Source organism: Tursiops truncatus, chromosome 17, assembly GCF_011762595.2.
Source record: "Tursiops truncatus isolate mTurTru1 chromosome 17, mTurTru1.mat.Y, whole genome shotgun sequence".
Classification (NCBI taxonomy): domain Eukaryota; kingdom Metazoa; phylum Chordata; class Mammalia; order Artiodactyla; family Delphinidae; genus Tursiops; species Tursiops truncatus.
In genome coordinates this window covers 42,820,899-42,838,142 of record NC_047050.1, presented here as the reverse complement: position 1 = coordinate 42,838,142, position 17,244 = coordinate 42,820,899, and the positions used below count along the sequence as shown (strand labels likewise).

The 17,244-nt window shown below is 37.9% G+C and overlaps 1 protein-coding gene across 4 annotated transcripts in view; it reads right to left on the bottom strand.

Annotated features, from left to right (window-relative positions):
* Positions 1 to 17,244, bottom strand: part of VPS13B (vacuolar protein sorting 13 homolog B) — a 797,029-nt gene that overhangs the window by 82,827 nt on the left and 696,958 nt on the right. For all 4 annotated transcript variants that reach the window (XM_033843006.2, XM_073794625.1, XM_073794626.1 and 1 more), the window contains 3 exons: positions 14,053 to 14,234; positions 12,608 to 12,957; positions 7,193 to 7,354 (listed from right to left, as the gene is read on the bottom strand). In XM_033843006.2, coding sequence (XP_033698897.1) covers positions 7,193 to 7,354; positions 12,608 to 12,957; positions 14,053 to 14,234 — 694 coding nt within the window. The remainder of the gene's footprint in view (positions 1 to 7,192; positions 7,355 to 12,607; positions 12,958 to 14,052; positions 14,235 to 17,244) is intronic.

Genomic DNA, 17,244 nt, shown 5'->3' with positions numbered 1-17,244 from the left:
TGAACACGGCATGCTGCCTGCCTGTCTGTCTCCCTGGTTCTGCCTCATGTGCACAGCATACAAGGGCCCTCATGGCCTTCATCTACTTTACTGTCTTGCAATTCCACACATGTACTCTACACTGTAGCCAAATTAGTCAAGTCCTACCATGCCATGTTGTTTCATGCCTCTGTGGCTTTCACACATGTTGTTTCCTTTACCTGGAACCGCTTCCCCACTGCCTTTCCCTGACCTAACACTTATTTAGACATGAAAATTCAGTACAAACATGCCTTCCACTAGGAAGCCTTGGCAGATTCCCCTCCTCATGCTAGGAAACATTTTCTTTGAGTTCTCATTAAGACCATGTCCATATCCAGATGCAGTTGATTGTATTTCCTGGTCTCTTGCTCTTCTTCCCTATGGCTAGTGTTTTAATTCAGTTACCCATCATTTCTCCCTGTCTGGATGCCACAATATCCTCATAGATATAGATCATGTCTATAATAATTTGTTTACTTTTCTGACTCCCTCATCAGACAGTAAGTTTCTTAGAAAAATGTACATATTTAATTACACACAATAGGTCACAAGAAATGATCATTTATTGATTAAAAATGAATGGGAGGGAAGGAGACCAAACAAGCAGCTAGAAAGAAATAATGGCAGAGAGGAGGGCTTGTGAGTAGACTGAGGCAGGCCTTGGATGCCAGATAGTTTGGGTATATTTAATAGATGATGATGGAGGCTGTAAATATTTTTGGACAGGAAAGTATCAAAACATTTAGGAAAATGAGCTGTAGTCTGCAAGGTAGATTGAAGTGGGGCAAAGATGTAACTAAGAGAATAATTGATAAAAACTATTGCAATAGTTCATAAGAGAAGCATTAAAAATAACCATTCTTGACATATTGGGTTGGCCAGAAAGTTCGTTTGGGGTTTTCCATGGCATGCTACGAAAACCTGAACGAACTTTTTGGCCAACAATGTCATTACACTTGCCACTGTTCTAATTAGCATTTGAAATTCCTGTCTTTTAGTCTATATATAAATATTTTCAGGGTTTTTACTTAACTTCTGTCTGATTTAATAATCTATATCCTTTATTTTAAAAAGTTGAGAAGTATATAAAAATGTAATACATTGGAAAAATACCACCTTAAAAAAAATACACCATTCAGAGGCAACCACTGGTTAACATTCTGACATACCTTCCAGTATTTTGACATATTTTCCAGTATTTTTCTATGCATTTTTCCTTATATTGTTAAGATCATATTGTATGTGTAGAATTTTATGTTCTGCTTTTCGGACTGATATGATATGGTAGCACTTCACCTTCCTATGTAAAAATTTAAAGGTCCCATAAAAGTTCATCTCATAGATACGCCAGATTTTACGTACCTATTTCTTTAAAAGTGAACATTTTGATTTTTTGATGGTATAAGTCAAATTATAATAAACATTTTTGTGTATAAACCTTTGCTCTAATTTGGATTGTTTCCTGAGAGTAGATTACTAGTAGGAGATTTACTGGGTCAAAGGCTATGACCATTTTAATAGCTATAATGCTTCTTATCAAATTGCTTTTCAGAAAGGAAGTATCAATTCCACCTGCACCTTCAGTGTGTAAGAGTGCCTTTTCATTGCCCTTTCTAAGCAAACTCTGATATGCTGTGTGCCATATAATATAATAGCAGGGGCGAACACTTGACAAATTTATCAGTTTGAACAGTTTTGCCAACACAGGATATTTACCTGCGTCCCTAAGTCTACTTTTAAAATTTTTTAACTTGTGACTGTGGCAACAAGAAATGTGCTCATTCTCTAGGTATATGTGTGCACATGCACTATATAAATGGATATGGAAAGAGTGGTGACTGAGTGAGAAATGACAGTCTAGCCAATAAAATTGACAACGGCTGGAATTTCCCTAACATAGGTAGATACTCAAAAAACCATCACCTTTCCTTTAGGCAGGAGGAAAAATGATCAGATCTCACTTTTAAATATTTTTACATCCAAAAATAGAGAACTGTGGAACTTCCTGTCTATATGGGCTGAGAACAAGAACAATACAAATATTTTACTGTTATGTGGTAAGCACAGGTTGATTTTACAAGTGTTAGATTTAAACTATTACCTGTCATTTCATAATTTCTGAAAAATGCTACCAAGTTTTCAAGTGATGGGAATCCCATTTAGATCAGAACAAAGACAATTTTATATCAAACCTTTAGTCTCCTGAATTTTGTCCACTGAGAGACCTGAGAGCAGGGGTTGGCAAATCAGGCATGGCTTCTGGGCCAAATGTGGTGCACCACCTATTTTTGTATAGCCTGTGAGCTAAGAGTGTTTTTTACATTTTCAGATGGTTGAAAAAGGTCAAAAAAAGCATACTAGTTTGTGATGTGTGAAAATTATTGAACTTCAAATTTCGTTGTCTATAAATAGAATTTTATTTAAAATTTTTAAAATTTATGTCACACTCATTTAAAATAAATTTTAAAATTTATTTTAAAATTTTATGGCACATAGTCAAACTCATTTGTTATCATTGCTTTTGTACAGAGTTGAATAGCTCTGAGAGAGGCTCTAAGGCCCTGAAAGCCTAAAATATTCACTGTCTGGCCCTACATAAAAAAGTTGGCCCATCTCTGCCTGATGAAACTAACAACTGATTTACATTTTCTTCCCTAAATCTGATTACTTTGATGAGTATTTCCCAGATGCTCTGCTGCTCTTCCAAATTGATTCTTACCTTGTTGCATTTCTCATTTTTAAATATCTGCCATTTTCACAAGCTTATAAAACTTCCTACTATATCCATTTTGGAGCAATATTTTGTTATTTTCTATAGCTCTGCCTAGAGCTCATTTTCACCTTGACTGATGGTTTTTTTTTTTTTTTTTTTTTAATGGTATGCGGGCCTCTCACTGTTGTGGCCTCTCCCGCTGCGGAGCACAGGCTCCGGAGGCGCAGGCTCAGCGGTCATGACTCACGGGCGCAGCCGCTCCGCGGCATGTGGGATCTTCCCGGACCGGGGCACGAACCCGTGTCCCCTGCATCGGCAGGTGGACTCTAAACCACTGCGCCACCAGGGAAGCCCTTGACTGATGGTTTGATTACTAAAATTCTGTCACTCGTAGTAAGAATTCTAAAAAAAAAAAAAAAAAGCATAATCTATAAATTGGGCATGTTTTTTTTTTGCGGTACGCGGGCCTCTCCCGTTGCGGAGCACAGGCTCCGGACGCGCAGGCCCAGCGGCCATGGCTCACGGGCCCAGCCGCTCCGCAGCATGTGGGATCTTCCCGGACCAGGTACAAACCCGTGTCCCCTGCATTGGCAGGCAGGCGGACTCTCAACCACTGCACCACCAGGGAAGCCCTAAATTGGGCATGTTTTGAGGGTAAAAGCAAATGTAATTCCTTACATACAAGATAGAGGCATTCCTTTTGCAAGCAGTTTAATTACCTAACAGTGCTCTCTCTTAAGCAGAAAAGGAAGTTAACTTGAACAGCCTACACACAAGTCCTACTATGATGGAAGCGCCACTAAAGTCAGTTTGGCTAAATTAAACAAAGCTTCCCTTGACTCTGAGCTGCATATACTGCCCATATTCTGGGGAAAGATTCCATAAACTCACATATCCAGTCCTTAGATTCAACTTCATATAATGTGAAGCACTTCTCAGTAAAGGACTGGTTACTGTTCTCGTCCAACCTGATCTGAAGTCTACTGAATTGGAATATTTAAGGGCCCTCTGTGGTGGCATATATGACTGTGCAGCTGAATATGTTCAATTATTCCCTAGGAAAAAGTTTTGTTCTTCCTTTGTTTGCTTAGGCAAGCAACTGTTGTGGGATATCCAGCATTTTAAGTGATTCTGCCTCAGAGCATGTGTTAGAAACTATAAGGAGAGTTTATAACATTTCAATTCTAAAAGGGTTTTCAGCTTTGGATTTCTGGAATTGGTTGTGTCTATATTTTTTTCCATCCTGTTGGGACTTACTGTTGATAGCAACCTCCTGTGTGGTTCTAAGACATGTTGACCTCTTTGAAACCTTTCCAGGTGTCATTGCCACTTTCTTGATCTCTGCAATATAAGCTACATTGTTTAGCAGAGTTAAGTTCTCTGAACTTTAGAAATCCTCCCTGAGACTATGAATTGACTAACACCCAAGGTAGCATAAACATGCAGACACAAATGTTCCTAAAACCAAGCTGCTGGGCAGTGCAGGATATGACTTGGAGTCTGGAAAAAGGAACAGTTTGCTCACTTGTGAGTCTATGACTACCTCCAGGTGCAGTTTGAAGCTAAGTGGTTAGCTTTTCTGATCCTCAGATGTAACCTCTCATTAGAACACAGCAGAATGTGCAATTGTGTGTGTATGGAATTCCATGAAGACCCTCTGGGCCCATTAAGACCTCTCTGGCTTCAGAGGGTCCTAAAACACACTTCTTTACGTAGCATAGGTAGCTGTAGTAAAGAGACACCTTTTACAAATACAATCTAAGTTTTAGTCTAAAGATTATAATGACTGTAGCTCATCTTAAAATTTGTATCCAGAGGATGCAGTTACAAATTAAAAAGAGGGAAACAAAGTTTAATAGATACCTGTCTTATGTTTCCAGTTTGTCATTAAAAGGTTCTTACTGTTTTTGGTCCTTAAAGCTTTGCAAGGGTTCATACTTGTACCAAGAATCCCATATTAGTCTAGCTTTAAATGTAGAGTATTATACCAGTGATTTTCTCAGCCCTTCTCTTAAAACCTCACCATTTGGCTCTTCTAACAGACGAATCATGCTGCCAAAACCTAGGAGAGTTTGACAATGTTGTGGAAATAACACTATATTGAGAGTGAAAAGACATGGGATTCAGATCCATCTCTACCACCATCTTAGCTTAACATTTCTGTCTCCTTACCTATAAAATATGCGTAACAAAAAATACAAATCACACAGGGATATTATGAAAACAAGACTAGTAATAAATACAAAAAGACCCAAGTGCAGAAGAGTATAAATATGAAAGGTATAGTGTGGCAGTGGTTAGCCATTCTTTTTTCCTGTTTATGTCCTTCCCATCTAGAAACCGTACATCCATAACATGAAGACTACTGTTACTCCACACCCCTGAGCCTTCTGTTCTTACGATCACCTTTCCCATCCTGGCTCCAGTCTCCAGGGAATCTTGAGGGTCACTGAGGGCCATGGTAGTCTACGCAGCTTAAAATGACTTTGAAGGGAGGTAAGCTTCCTCTGCTTTGCTTTTTATTGGCTAAGGCCTGCAGCGTGTGTGTATGAATGGGTGAAGTGGCTACAGGTACAGTATACGATCACACATTACTGCACCTTCTCAGAGGTTTCTTTCCCATCACTACTAGTTCATTTCTGGGAATGCAATGATCATAGAAGCCTTTCGAAGCTCTAAAAGGCTGTACAACATGGATTGCCTCTGGGTGGTTGGAATTATAGGTGGTCTTTTTCGTTTTCCTTTTTTGGTTTATATATCTGCTCTACGTTCTTACTTTTGCAATTAATAAGAAAAAAAATTACTTATTTTTGAAACGAACCAACCAACCAACCAATTGTCTTTTAATGATGTTACAAGGGGTAAACAACCAAACGACTTAAAAACTCGCTTACACAGACATTTCTCAAAAGGAGGATTAGAAAATAAGGGCACGGGCTTTCCTGGTGGCGCAGTGGTTAAGAATCCGCCTGCCAATGCAGGGGACACGGGTCCGAGCCCTGGTCCGGGAAGATCTCACATGCTGCGGAGCAACTAAGCCCGTGTGCCACAACTACTGAGGCCTGTGCTCTAGAGCCCGCGAGCCACAACTACTGAGCTCATGTGCTACAACTACTGAAGCCCACGTGCCTAGAGCCCGTGCTCCACAACAAGAGAAGCCACAGCAGTGAGAAGCCCCTGCACTGCAATGAAGAGTAGTCCCCGTTCGCCACAACTAGAGAAAGCCCACGCGCAGCAAAGAAGACCCAATGCAGCCACAAATAAATAAATAAAATAAAATAAAAAAAAAAAAAAGAAAAGAAGGGAATGTCATTCATTCTAAAAATACAAGTGCAATATCATATCATATGAGACAGTTTTGTAAGAACGTTTATTAGAAAAGGAGATATGATGTCTTAATGTCCTGTTAGAATAACCAGAATTAAACAGACTTAAGAAGAACTGCACTATATCTCCTTTTCCAAATTTTATACTAATAGTGTGGCAATATGACGAAAAAGCAAGTAAGAAATCAGAATCGAGCTACTGAAAAAAAGAAAATAGCTGAGGGTGTAACATATTCTAAAGCTGGTCTATAGACGAGATGGGAAAACTCTCTAATGACTTTCTTTTAATCATAAGCAGACAGTAGTTTCCTTATTACCCAGAGTTTTAGAAATACATTATTCTTGAGAGTACTTCCTAGGATTTCTTTTACTCATTTAAGACATCATCTTTGTATTTAATTCATCCTCAGCTATCCCTGCAGGGCACATCCCTCTAATTATTCCCATCTAAAGTGACAGGAAAATGGAATTATACTACTTGGAAAACAGACATCCTTTGGTATGTCTTTTCTCAGTGCTCCCTTGGGCATAGTCTGTCATCGTGCTCATTTTGTCACAGACGGTGAGCTGTCATTGGAGGGCAAGGACTAAGACTTCTCTGCCTTTGAATTCCCAGTGCCTAAGACATGACTGCCACGGACTATATACACAGTAAGAATCTGAATAAACAAGTGAAAAATAATACCCAACATACAATGTTTATAGTATATCAAGCACTATTTTAGTGCCTTGCACATATTAACTTATTTAGTTCTCATGACCCTATGAAACAGGTACTATTATTATCCCCAATTTACACATGAGAAAACTGAAGTATGAAAGCAAAGCGAGGTAATTCAGAGCCAGGATCCAAGCTGACGTACTCTGGCTCTACAGTTCAACCTCATAATCACCACACCAGGCTCCCTCAAGAGCACCTATGCTGAACAAGAGAACGTCCACTCCAAGAGGAGCATGGGTACACTGTGCTCCCTCCTCTAAACATTTCTGGGTTTCTGTCAGATGTAGCCATACTGTGCGACCCCGTGGGAGACTTAAAAAGGGAAATAACTAGACACAGGCACACAAATGCAGAAGAAATGAATCCGCAACCTTAAAAACTGCTGTGTTTGTAAGGCTGTTTCTCAAATACCTGTGGGGATTTGTGAGAGCGCCAGCTGTACTGGTGACTATGGAGACTGGCCAGCAGAATATTTTCATCAGTATCCACCTGGCCAAACCGCAGTGTCTCCTGTGTGTCATTACAGATCACAAAATGGCTGAAGACCAACTCCTCTACCTCAGGGCATTTATTCTGAAAGAAAAAGAATACGAAAGCCAATGTGCATCAGATTAATTGCAAGATGTTTGGCAGCTGTCTGCCCAGTGGCGATTGTTACAACACAGAAATACTAAAAGATCTGTTGTCATTAGCTCTGGTATACAAAGTATTCTATACTTCCAGGATAAGCACAAAAAATACCTTAAAGAGATCTTAAATGTTCCAAGAATATGTTTTGATTTATATTCCTGCAAAATAAATCATACACACAGAAGAGTAAAAGAACAATGAGATCCTTCAAACTTTTAACATTTTTAAATGAATTAACATGCTACAAAGAATGCTGTACTGGGTAGCGCACGTTTTTGAGCAGAGTACCACAGGCTAGAATTACCATGTTCCTGGCCTTCTCAACTTGACAATCAAGACCAATTACCAAAGCCACAGTTTGTACCCTACAGAAAGTAAGGATCATTTAGGTAATACATCCCCAGTTCCCTTGAGGGGGAGGGTGGATATGTGTGTGTAAATCTGCTCAGGGAGAGATGTAAATAAAACCATAACTTTCCCGCTATTGTTAAGAGGCTGAACACACGAAACAGATCAACTTCAGAGTCAGTATAAGCCAAGCTGCAGTTTTCAAGACAAAAAACGTTAGTTGAAAAACAGTTGTTGGTGTCTGTTTCAGCTAATAATCAATCAGCAAATGTCTTCCATTAATCTACTAAGGTTCAGCAAATTAGTAATACGTTCCTGTGTTGGTACCTCCTTCTCAACTTAATGGTATCTCCACTGGTTGCTGTTATATCGAAGCACTGGCAATGTGATAGAGCATTTCTGTGCTTACTCTTTTATCACTTTGGTTAGCTTATGGCTTAAAAAATAATAAACATACCTTTGGTAAATGAAAAGAATAGCTAAATAAATGGTTAACTTGAGAATGCAAGAAAAATATCTTAACTAGCCACTGAATCTGCAGACAATAGGAGGTAATATGTAACTGATGCTTCTCCAGTTGGCTTCTATTTCCTGGTTGTGGATCTAAATAATGTCACAATGCCACACTCTGTCATTTGCCATTTTACTGAGGGGAGGGAGAGTAAAAAGGGATATACCACTCATGAGCATAGAAATTTAAGTGACTACATGGCCTGAAGCCAAGGAGTCTATGGATGAACACACCTGGAATCCAGCCTGGACCAAGACCTGATCTAGAACCTCATGAGAACATTTTCTTGGGAGGTACAATCCCTTCCTAATCATCCAGAAGGCCCCTAAAGTGGGCAGGCAGAGCTCTACAGCTGCAGTTGGTGAAGAGGCCCTGAAATACCTCATTCTTCTAGATACCCTTGAGGGTCTCCTAAAGCGTTCGCTCTATCATCCATCTATTCTCACCAAACCTCTCTATTCTCATGGAGTGGAACCTTGCCTGACAACCACAGGAATCATAAAAGGAGTCTCTGGCTAAGTGAGACTGAAGCAGTTATAACCAGTAATTATCTGCCGCCTACCATATTACTTTTTGCTGTGGCTTTTAATCATGAGCTATGATTTCAAAACTGGACGGCCCGTGGGTTTTAGGCATCCTGCCTGATCTGGCCCCTGCTGCATCTTGAACCACTCTCCGTTTGCCTGCTAGACCCCAGCTCCACCAGCCCTTTTCAGCCGCTCCAACGCTGCACTGGCCTCCTTTCAATTCATCCAACACATCAAATTCCTTCCTGCCTCAGTGCCTTTCTTCTGCTTGGACCTCTTTTCCTCCTTGCTTGACTAATTTCTTCCAACTCAGCTTTCAGGTTCCTGTTTTCAGGTCATGCCCTCAGAGTAAAGTAGCCTCCTGGGATCCTCCCAGATCACCTTAGGTCCCTCTATTTTATGCTCACACAACACTATGTATTTTGCCTTAAAAGCACTGATCCCTATTGGGACTGAGTAACTATTTGCATGATTATGGGTCATTGTTGTCTCCATCATTAGACTCTATGCTGCATAAGGGCAGGAACCAGGTCTTTGTTAGTTACAACTTTTGCTCCTGTAGTCAGCATAATGCCTGACACATAAGTACTCAATAAACACTTATGAAACAAACATGAGTAAATTTAACTTTTAAAATTACAAGTGTAATATATGTTCCCAGTATAAAAATTAGAAAATACAGAAAGTACTTATTTTTAAAAACAAAGTCTCTAATTTTATACTCAGGGATAACTGCTGTGAACATTTTGGAGAATTTTTTTTTCCAGCAATTTTTCACTTCTGAGTGTCCTGCCTGTTCCTATTCTAGTCTATCCGATCTAATCCTATCTTATATATCTTATATATTTAAAGGTTTGTAAACCTTTAATTAAACTGGAGTCACAGCGTACAATTAGTTTTGATGAGATTTTTCCATTTAGCGTTATATAATCAACATAAACTGCTCTCCTTGTAAACATTTTTCTCTCCGTTAGGTCCAACAGTACAAACATGAAGAAAGGGATATGATTCCAACTCCCACTTAGATAGACATACTGAGACTGAAATTCAATTTTCATAATGAATTGGGATCAATCTCCTGGTTACACAGAGGTTAAGTTACCAGATGGGGCTTGGGTAGAAAAAAATCATATTACTTTCCTCATCTCTAAAAACTGACCTTTAATAAATGATGAGGGTTTTAGGAAAAAACGTAAATGAAAGAACACAAGGGGCTTGTTTACATTTTTCTAAAGAATACTCAAAGTCCTCAGGGAACTGTTTCTCTACTGCTCCTTCATCTGTGGAGTTCATTAAAACTGTAATAAGTTTAAGCGTTTCTTGGAATGTTTAAATTCTAGTATATTATAAAAAAAATTTGTGCATATTGTATGTGACATCATATAAAAGCGCAACCTCAGAATGCTTTCGTAATTAAGAGATGGCTTATTTACATTTAAGATTTGTGCTGGACTGTTATACAGGCAATTAAAGAGAGATATCATTATGGTGTAAGATAAGATACATGAGCACAACCTTGATTTTTAAATAAAAATCTCCTTTAAATCCTATTTGGTCCAAATGTGGGAATGTGACATGGAAATATAAAGCAAACTGCAAGTGGCATTTTGGGTCCTTAATCTGGTTTCACAAAACATTAATCATTTACAAAAGAGAAAAAAAAAAAACTACAGCCAGAGAAATCAGACACTGATGAAGGCTTCTGTTAATCTTGAACTGTGACCTAAAGGTGAAAGGCCAAATTGTTTCATGCTTCAACTGTCTGGTCCATCCACACTGGATACAAATGACTTGTCTCGGATACGAACCCGATAAAAAGTATGTGGAAAACTCAAATTGCTTATCCAGCTTGTTAAGTTCACGTTTTTCATTGGCAATAATTATACTGTATATGAGCATTATATACATAATAAAATCCAAGCTTGGGTAACTAAGTTTCCCCTCTAAAGGGGATAAACCACATTCAGAACATCTTAGAAACAATGAACTTAATAACCCCTCTATAAGCCCATTTCAATGTCAAATGTCCTGTAATTTCAAAGTAGTGCATTTTTGTATTTACTTTAGAATACACAGGGTTAGAGATGCCTACCACATTAAAACTTGGTGGCAAGTACGCTTGACATGGGAGGAAACAAGAAAATTATAGCAACAATTACAGAAGTATATCCTCTTGTGGCTCATGTTAACATTGCCAAATCCCTGTATAAATCAGAACCAACTATTCACAGAATGTACCTGTCAGCGATATGCTACGTGACATATGGCTCTACTTAATCAAATATACAATTCCATTTTTAAAAAAACTCAGAATATTCCTTCAAGGCACTGTGTTAGCCAGTCAGTCATTCACACTCTGATGTGGTTTAAAACATTTAAATATTTATGCACCGTATTTTATTTATATGTATAGCTGTGTCTAAGAGAATATTTTTACCCTGGGAGGAAACTGATATTTCTGAGGGCCATTTTGCAGTAGTTGCTACACATGAGTCCTCTTACAATGGTCCTGATACCAAGACAAAAATATCCTGGGATTAAATGCTCTATCAATGACTCTTTTATATTTTCTAGGTTTGTTTTTTATTAAATGCATTGTTCAAAATATGACAAAAAACAGAAATTGGAGCCACGGAGGTTTTTTTCACATCGCTATTCGAACCAGCTGCAAAGATTTAGATCACACTAGCTCTTATTTTACGCATGTCCTCTGCAGCAAGAAAACCATGGAATGCCCTTAAAAAAGAATTTTAAAATATGAAACAGATGTGTTATCTTCTTTCCCTTTGCTATTGTAGTGCCATGTTAGGTAATTAATTCCTTAGTCTTGTATAGGTCTTCATGCATATAAAGAAAAGAGTTCATTCCCATAAAAATTCTAGAACTCAAGCCCCTCCCCCCCACCACTGCCCCATCCCCACATGAGGTCAGGGTGGAGTGAAGGACCATTTCTCTTGGGGAGTTAGTCTGCACAAATACCTGTAACATACAAAATGTGGGGAAATGTCTCAGCTTAAATAACACAAGCTTTATTGAAATGCAATATTATACTGAAAATCAGTAAGGGAAGCAGAGGTGATTTGTTATTAAATCACTGAGCATATTATCAATATTATCCAACTATTCTGTGAAATTAGTTTCATGTTAGTGGATGTGGGCAGGTTCCCCATTTTAAATATGTCATTCAAAACAGACGTATATTCTAACTCTTTTTCGATATGGATAATTTCTGACAAAAGGTAAAAGTAAAAAATTATTATCAAGAGTCTTTAGCTGGTTACAAAATCTATTATCGAGTGCTTTTTTAGTGCATCAAAATGGCAGAATGATAATGGGAGAAAGACTAAAATTAAATTATACTATGTTCACATAATTTCCTCTCACTGCCTTTTCTCTTTGAAAAGATGAACTGCTTATATCAGGAAGCCTCACACAGGTTCTTCATTTCTGCAATGGCTGCTTCGACAATGTGATACATACCAAGTTGAGCTTTGGCAAACTAAAGCCATAATACTTGGAAAAAATTTCTGGGAATGTGTTACTTTCCACACAGATGTCATACATTAGTCACAAAAATGTGGGCATCATCTCTGATGCATGTGTAGAGAACCCATGTTCTCCAAAGGTTTTAAAAATAACATGCATCACTTTGCCAAAACAGAGGAGGCCCCAAATATTATGGTGCCCATCAAATTCTTCATTCTCTCACATTTTTGTTTGTGCTTAATTTATTATTAGAAGTGATAACATAAAGTGCCTAGTAAAAGATCACACACAGACAAACTGTAAACTGTTCTAGAATATACATACCTGTTGCCAAGCTTGTATTGCAGTGTTTAGAGAATGAACTACATGTTGCCCAAAGTTTACAAATATTGAGTCAACGTTGATAGAGCAATCAATCAGCTTTTCTACTGCATTGCTGGAAACTGCAATCTGTCCAAAGATGCTGAAGGGTTTCACCATGCTTTGCATTGTAACGTTTCTGCACTCTAGAAGTTTACAGTCTGCTTGAGCTGAGAACTGCATCTCCTGACAGACAGAACTATTGTTCCATTGTCGAAGATACATGTGTGGTTCTTTGAAGGAAATAATCATGTATTCTAGTTCAGATGGCACATTTTTATCAGAAATAAATGGCTGTAGGTATTGCGGTGGAGCTGTTGAGAAAACAAACAAGAAAAACAGCAGTTGAGATGAGCCAACGCTTTATGGAAATAAAGAGATGACATTTAAATTATTCATTTCTTGGTTACTGAATGCAATATTTGCTGGTTAATAAATTCAAATATTCTCTTGAAGATAATATAACATTTGAATTACCATTTGATATTTGCAAACAAAACTGTTTTGTTCAATCAGCAGGTCTCTTTACAAAGGTTACATGCACAGATAAAAATTTGATCACAAAAGACAACAAATAAAATGAAGAGGAGGTAAATATTTAAGAAGCATTTCATAGAAGTGCTCTGTATCTACCATCAAATCTCAAAACCAAAAACATGACCCAAACAGAGTTAGAAAATACAGGTTAAACTCCATTTTTGCTGAAAAGGCAAGATGCTTAACAGCAGCTGTGTTTAGTTTTAATCTGATTTTTTTCGTTTTTCCATTACATGTAGGTTGAAAACCTAATACCAGAATCAAAATGTATTAAGTAGAAAAGGTTTGGTACAGGCTTTTAGGAATAATTATTCATGAACATGAGCAAACTTATAAAAGGCCACTTTTGGTGTGTGGAAAAACTTATTCTTCTACCTTATAAACTTGTAAAAATGCTAGTCTTTTAAATTATTGGAGAATTTGCCCATTTTTTGTAGAAGGTTTTTGTACTTTCGAGATAAGGTAATATCAAGTACTTTTGGAAACTATATGCCATTCATGTAATGGCTCATAAGATAGGAAAAAAACAGATGTATTTCTTTCAAAAAGATCATAATTGGAGTAACAGTAAAACCTGCAATTTTTGTAACTTCCTTGAAAATTCTCATTAGGAAGTGTGCAAAATCATGGCAATTCAATATAACTGGTACCCTATATAACAGGTCCATAAGATGGTTCAAATGTAAGGGGGACACCTATCATATGAAATCAACTTCAGAATAACTTTGCTGGTGCTTACTGTTAGAGGAGATGAATGCTGCTTCTAAAAGTTTCCTCCACCTTGTGAGTGGTGGTCAGTAGGGAAGGAGTTTTGTGCAGGGATAAAACAGTAAGTATTAAGTGAATGTTATTCTGATGCTAAAATAGAGTACCTGTGCCTAGTTGATCAAGGTGATGACAAAAATGGAACTCCAGGTGAGCAAACTGGAAGGAAACGCCAAGAGATGGGACAAACCATGGCGTAAAACAGGAGTCAACTCTGGTACAGGCAGCCAGGGCTGTTGGAGTTACAAGTTGGTCACAAGTGCTTTGAGAACCAGATTCACTTGCAGAGCTGTGGGAGATAATTAATAAAATAAGTTCAATAACCTAAATTTCCCAACATCATATAAATGAAATGTCTTTCTATAGGGGTTTTTAAAGCTAGCTCCCATAATCCTATAGTCAATGTTCTCATCAAATCTTCCATATTTGCTCACATAAACAAGTCGTTTTAAAAAATTAAGTTCTGAGGCTTCCCTGGTGGTGCAGTGGTTAAGAATCTGCCTGCCAATGCAGGCGACACGGGTTCGAGCCCTGGTCCAGGAAGATCCCACATGTGACAGAGCAAGTAAGCCTGTGTGCCACAACTACTGAGCCTGCACTCTAGAGTCCACGAGCCACAATTACTGAAGCCCATGTGCCTACAGCCTGTGCTCCGCAACAAGAGAAGCCACCGCAATGAGAAGCCCATGTACCACAACAAAGAGTAGCCCCCACTCGCCACAGCTAGAGAAAGCCCGTGCACAGCAATGAAGACCCAATGCAGCCAAAAATAAATAAATTAAATAAATTAATTAAAAAAATTAAGTTCTTGCTGATTATTCTCTATGAGTTATTAGCAGAAAAATTTTGAAGGATTCCTGAAACCCCAGGCCATGTTGACCTCCAACCCAATTTTCTTCCATCCACATTTCACTTAAACTAATATGAGAACAAGCTGTCTGTAAGTTAAGACCAACACAATTCAGAGTATGACTCTGCTGTTCAAAAAACCCAATATTTTCAGTGTCACCATAAATCTTTCTTTTGTTTTACTTCTCCAGGTCATCCACATCCATATTCCCATATGAGTTAGCCAATACTCTGTATTGAATACCTACTGCATACTGTATTAGGTGCCATAAAAGTTATGACCATGTCCAGAAGAACCAAGGCTCCATGGACAATTACACCACATGTGTCCTCTCTTTACTTGTCCATCCTCCCAACACCATTTTATACCAGTAAAAGTCAATTAAAATAAATAGTGAAGGCATCTGTAGGAGGGAAGAAATTTGTACATAGCGGCTGCTGGTGTGCATGGGAAACATGCAGCCTAGCTGCCTCCCCTCAATGCTAGTAGAAGCATGAGACCTGGGGATTGGGAGGGGCCAAGGTGCATTCTGCTAATTGTGGATCACTAAATAGGTGCTGCCCTATTCCCCCTTACCGTCTTCCACCCTCTTCTTTCCAAATCTGAAATTTGCTCTACAGCTATGGTAGCCTGGCTCCCAAATCCATGAGGAGCCTAGAGAAGAAACAATGGTTTATAGTATCCTAGGGAGAACTATGACAAGAAAAACTAAAGAAATAAATCCTTGGTTTTCAAAGAATTCCCAGTCTAACTGGCGATATAAAATATGTAGATGTTTACAAACATTATAAAACAGAACAACCAACAAGGAATAGGCAAGTTGGAAGTGCTGCCAGAGTGGAAATACAAGAGGAAGTCAGAATGGCACAGGGTGAATCATGTGGGATTTGCAGAGTGTGAATCTTCAGCTGAGTTTTGAAAGAGGTTGTAAAAAGGCTGGTGAAAATGAAAGCTAGGTTTACTGAATATTTAACTTCCAGGTGTTTATAGTTATGTGGTGGTATTTACCGCAATGTTAGAAAAACTCCACTGCATGCAAAGAAAACACAACTCTGGGGCACTATGTTTCTGATGAAATGTTATGCATGAAAATGCAGCTAGGTATATTTTTAAAACTTCTATAAATGGGTATACTAATCCAAATAGCTTTCTAGGAATTTATCTGTGGAGTTACAAATAAAGATCTCATTTAAAATAAACGACAAGGTCCTACTGTATAGCACAGGGAGCTATATTCAATATCTTGTAATAACCTATACTGGAAAAGAATATGAAAACATGTGTGTATGTATGTGTATGTGTGTGTGTGTATATATATGTGTGTGTATATATATATATATATATATATATATATACACACACACATTTTATAACTGACTCACTTTGCTATACACCAGAAACTAACACAACATGGTAAATCAACTATACTTCAATTAAAAAAATTAAAGTTAAAAAAAGATCTCATTGGCAAGGTAAAATTAAAACTTATATTTATTCAGAAAGACCAAACTGTATTAGTTGTACGTGTGTTTTAGAAAGGAGATACTTTTTTTTTTTTTTTTTTTTGCGGTACACGGGCCTCTCACTGTTGTGGCCTCTCCCATTGCGGAGCACAGGCTCCGGATGTGCAGGCTCAGCGGCCATGGCTCACGGGCCCAGCAGCTCCGCGGCATGTGGGATCTTCCCGAACCAGGACACGAACCCGCGTCCCCTGCATTGCCAGGTGGACTCTCAACCACTGAGCCACCAGGGAAGCCCTGTACGTGTGTTTTACACATATGAAATCTCTCCCTTATAATACTTTAAGAAGTTGTTAAAAATAGGGTATAGCGTTAGTCAAAATATTAAAAATCCAGGTGAGAGTACTTTGAGATCAGTTTTAAAACAGTAAGTACAAAATTTGAGGTGTTTATCTGAAGAATTTCTCTGTCAACTGCAATTTTTGGCACTCTTGAGATTTTCCAAGATTTACTTTTCTCTCTCTTGAGAGTAGCAAATTCTGTAACATGTTGAAAAAGGTTGCTAAGATGTCACAAATAAGTGCGTGTCAAAATCTTTATTTATAACAAATTGATTTTTCACTTTTCCTAAATTAAATGTACAAATCAATGGTTAAAAGATATTTTTAGGTCTATACAGTAACTCCTAACATATATATTCAAGTGGTCAGCACTCTTTCCATCTTGAAATCCTGACTAAAATGTTACTAGATTAATCTATATTTAAAAAGTTAGAGTTTTATTTAAAAATTGGAGTTATATCAAAATTAAAATGTGTTAAACACAAAATTAATATGGTATATGCACATGAAATGCTTTATATTTTGAATCAGTAAATTTATAGTTTTTGATATTCAACTTAATTCGATCATCACTATACACTATAAAAGTACATATGCATGTTTACCTTTTACATAAGGATTAAAAATATCTAACTATGATAGAGCTAA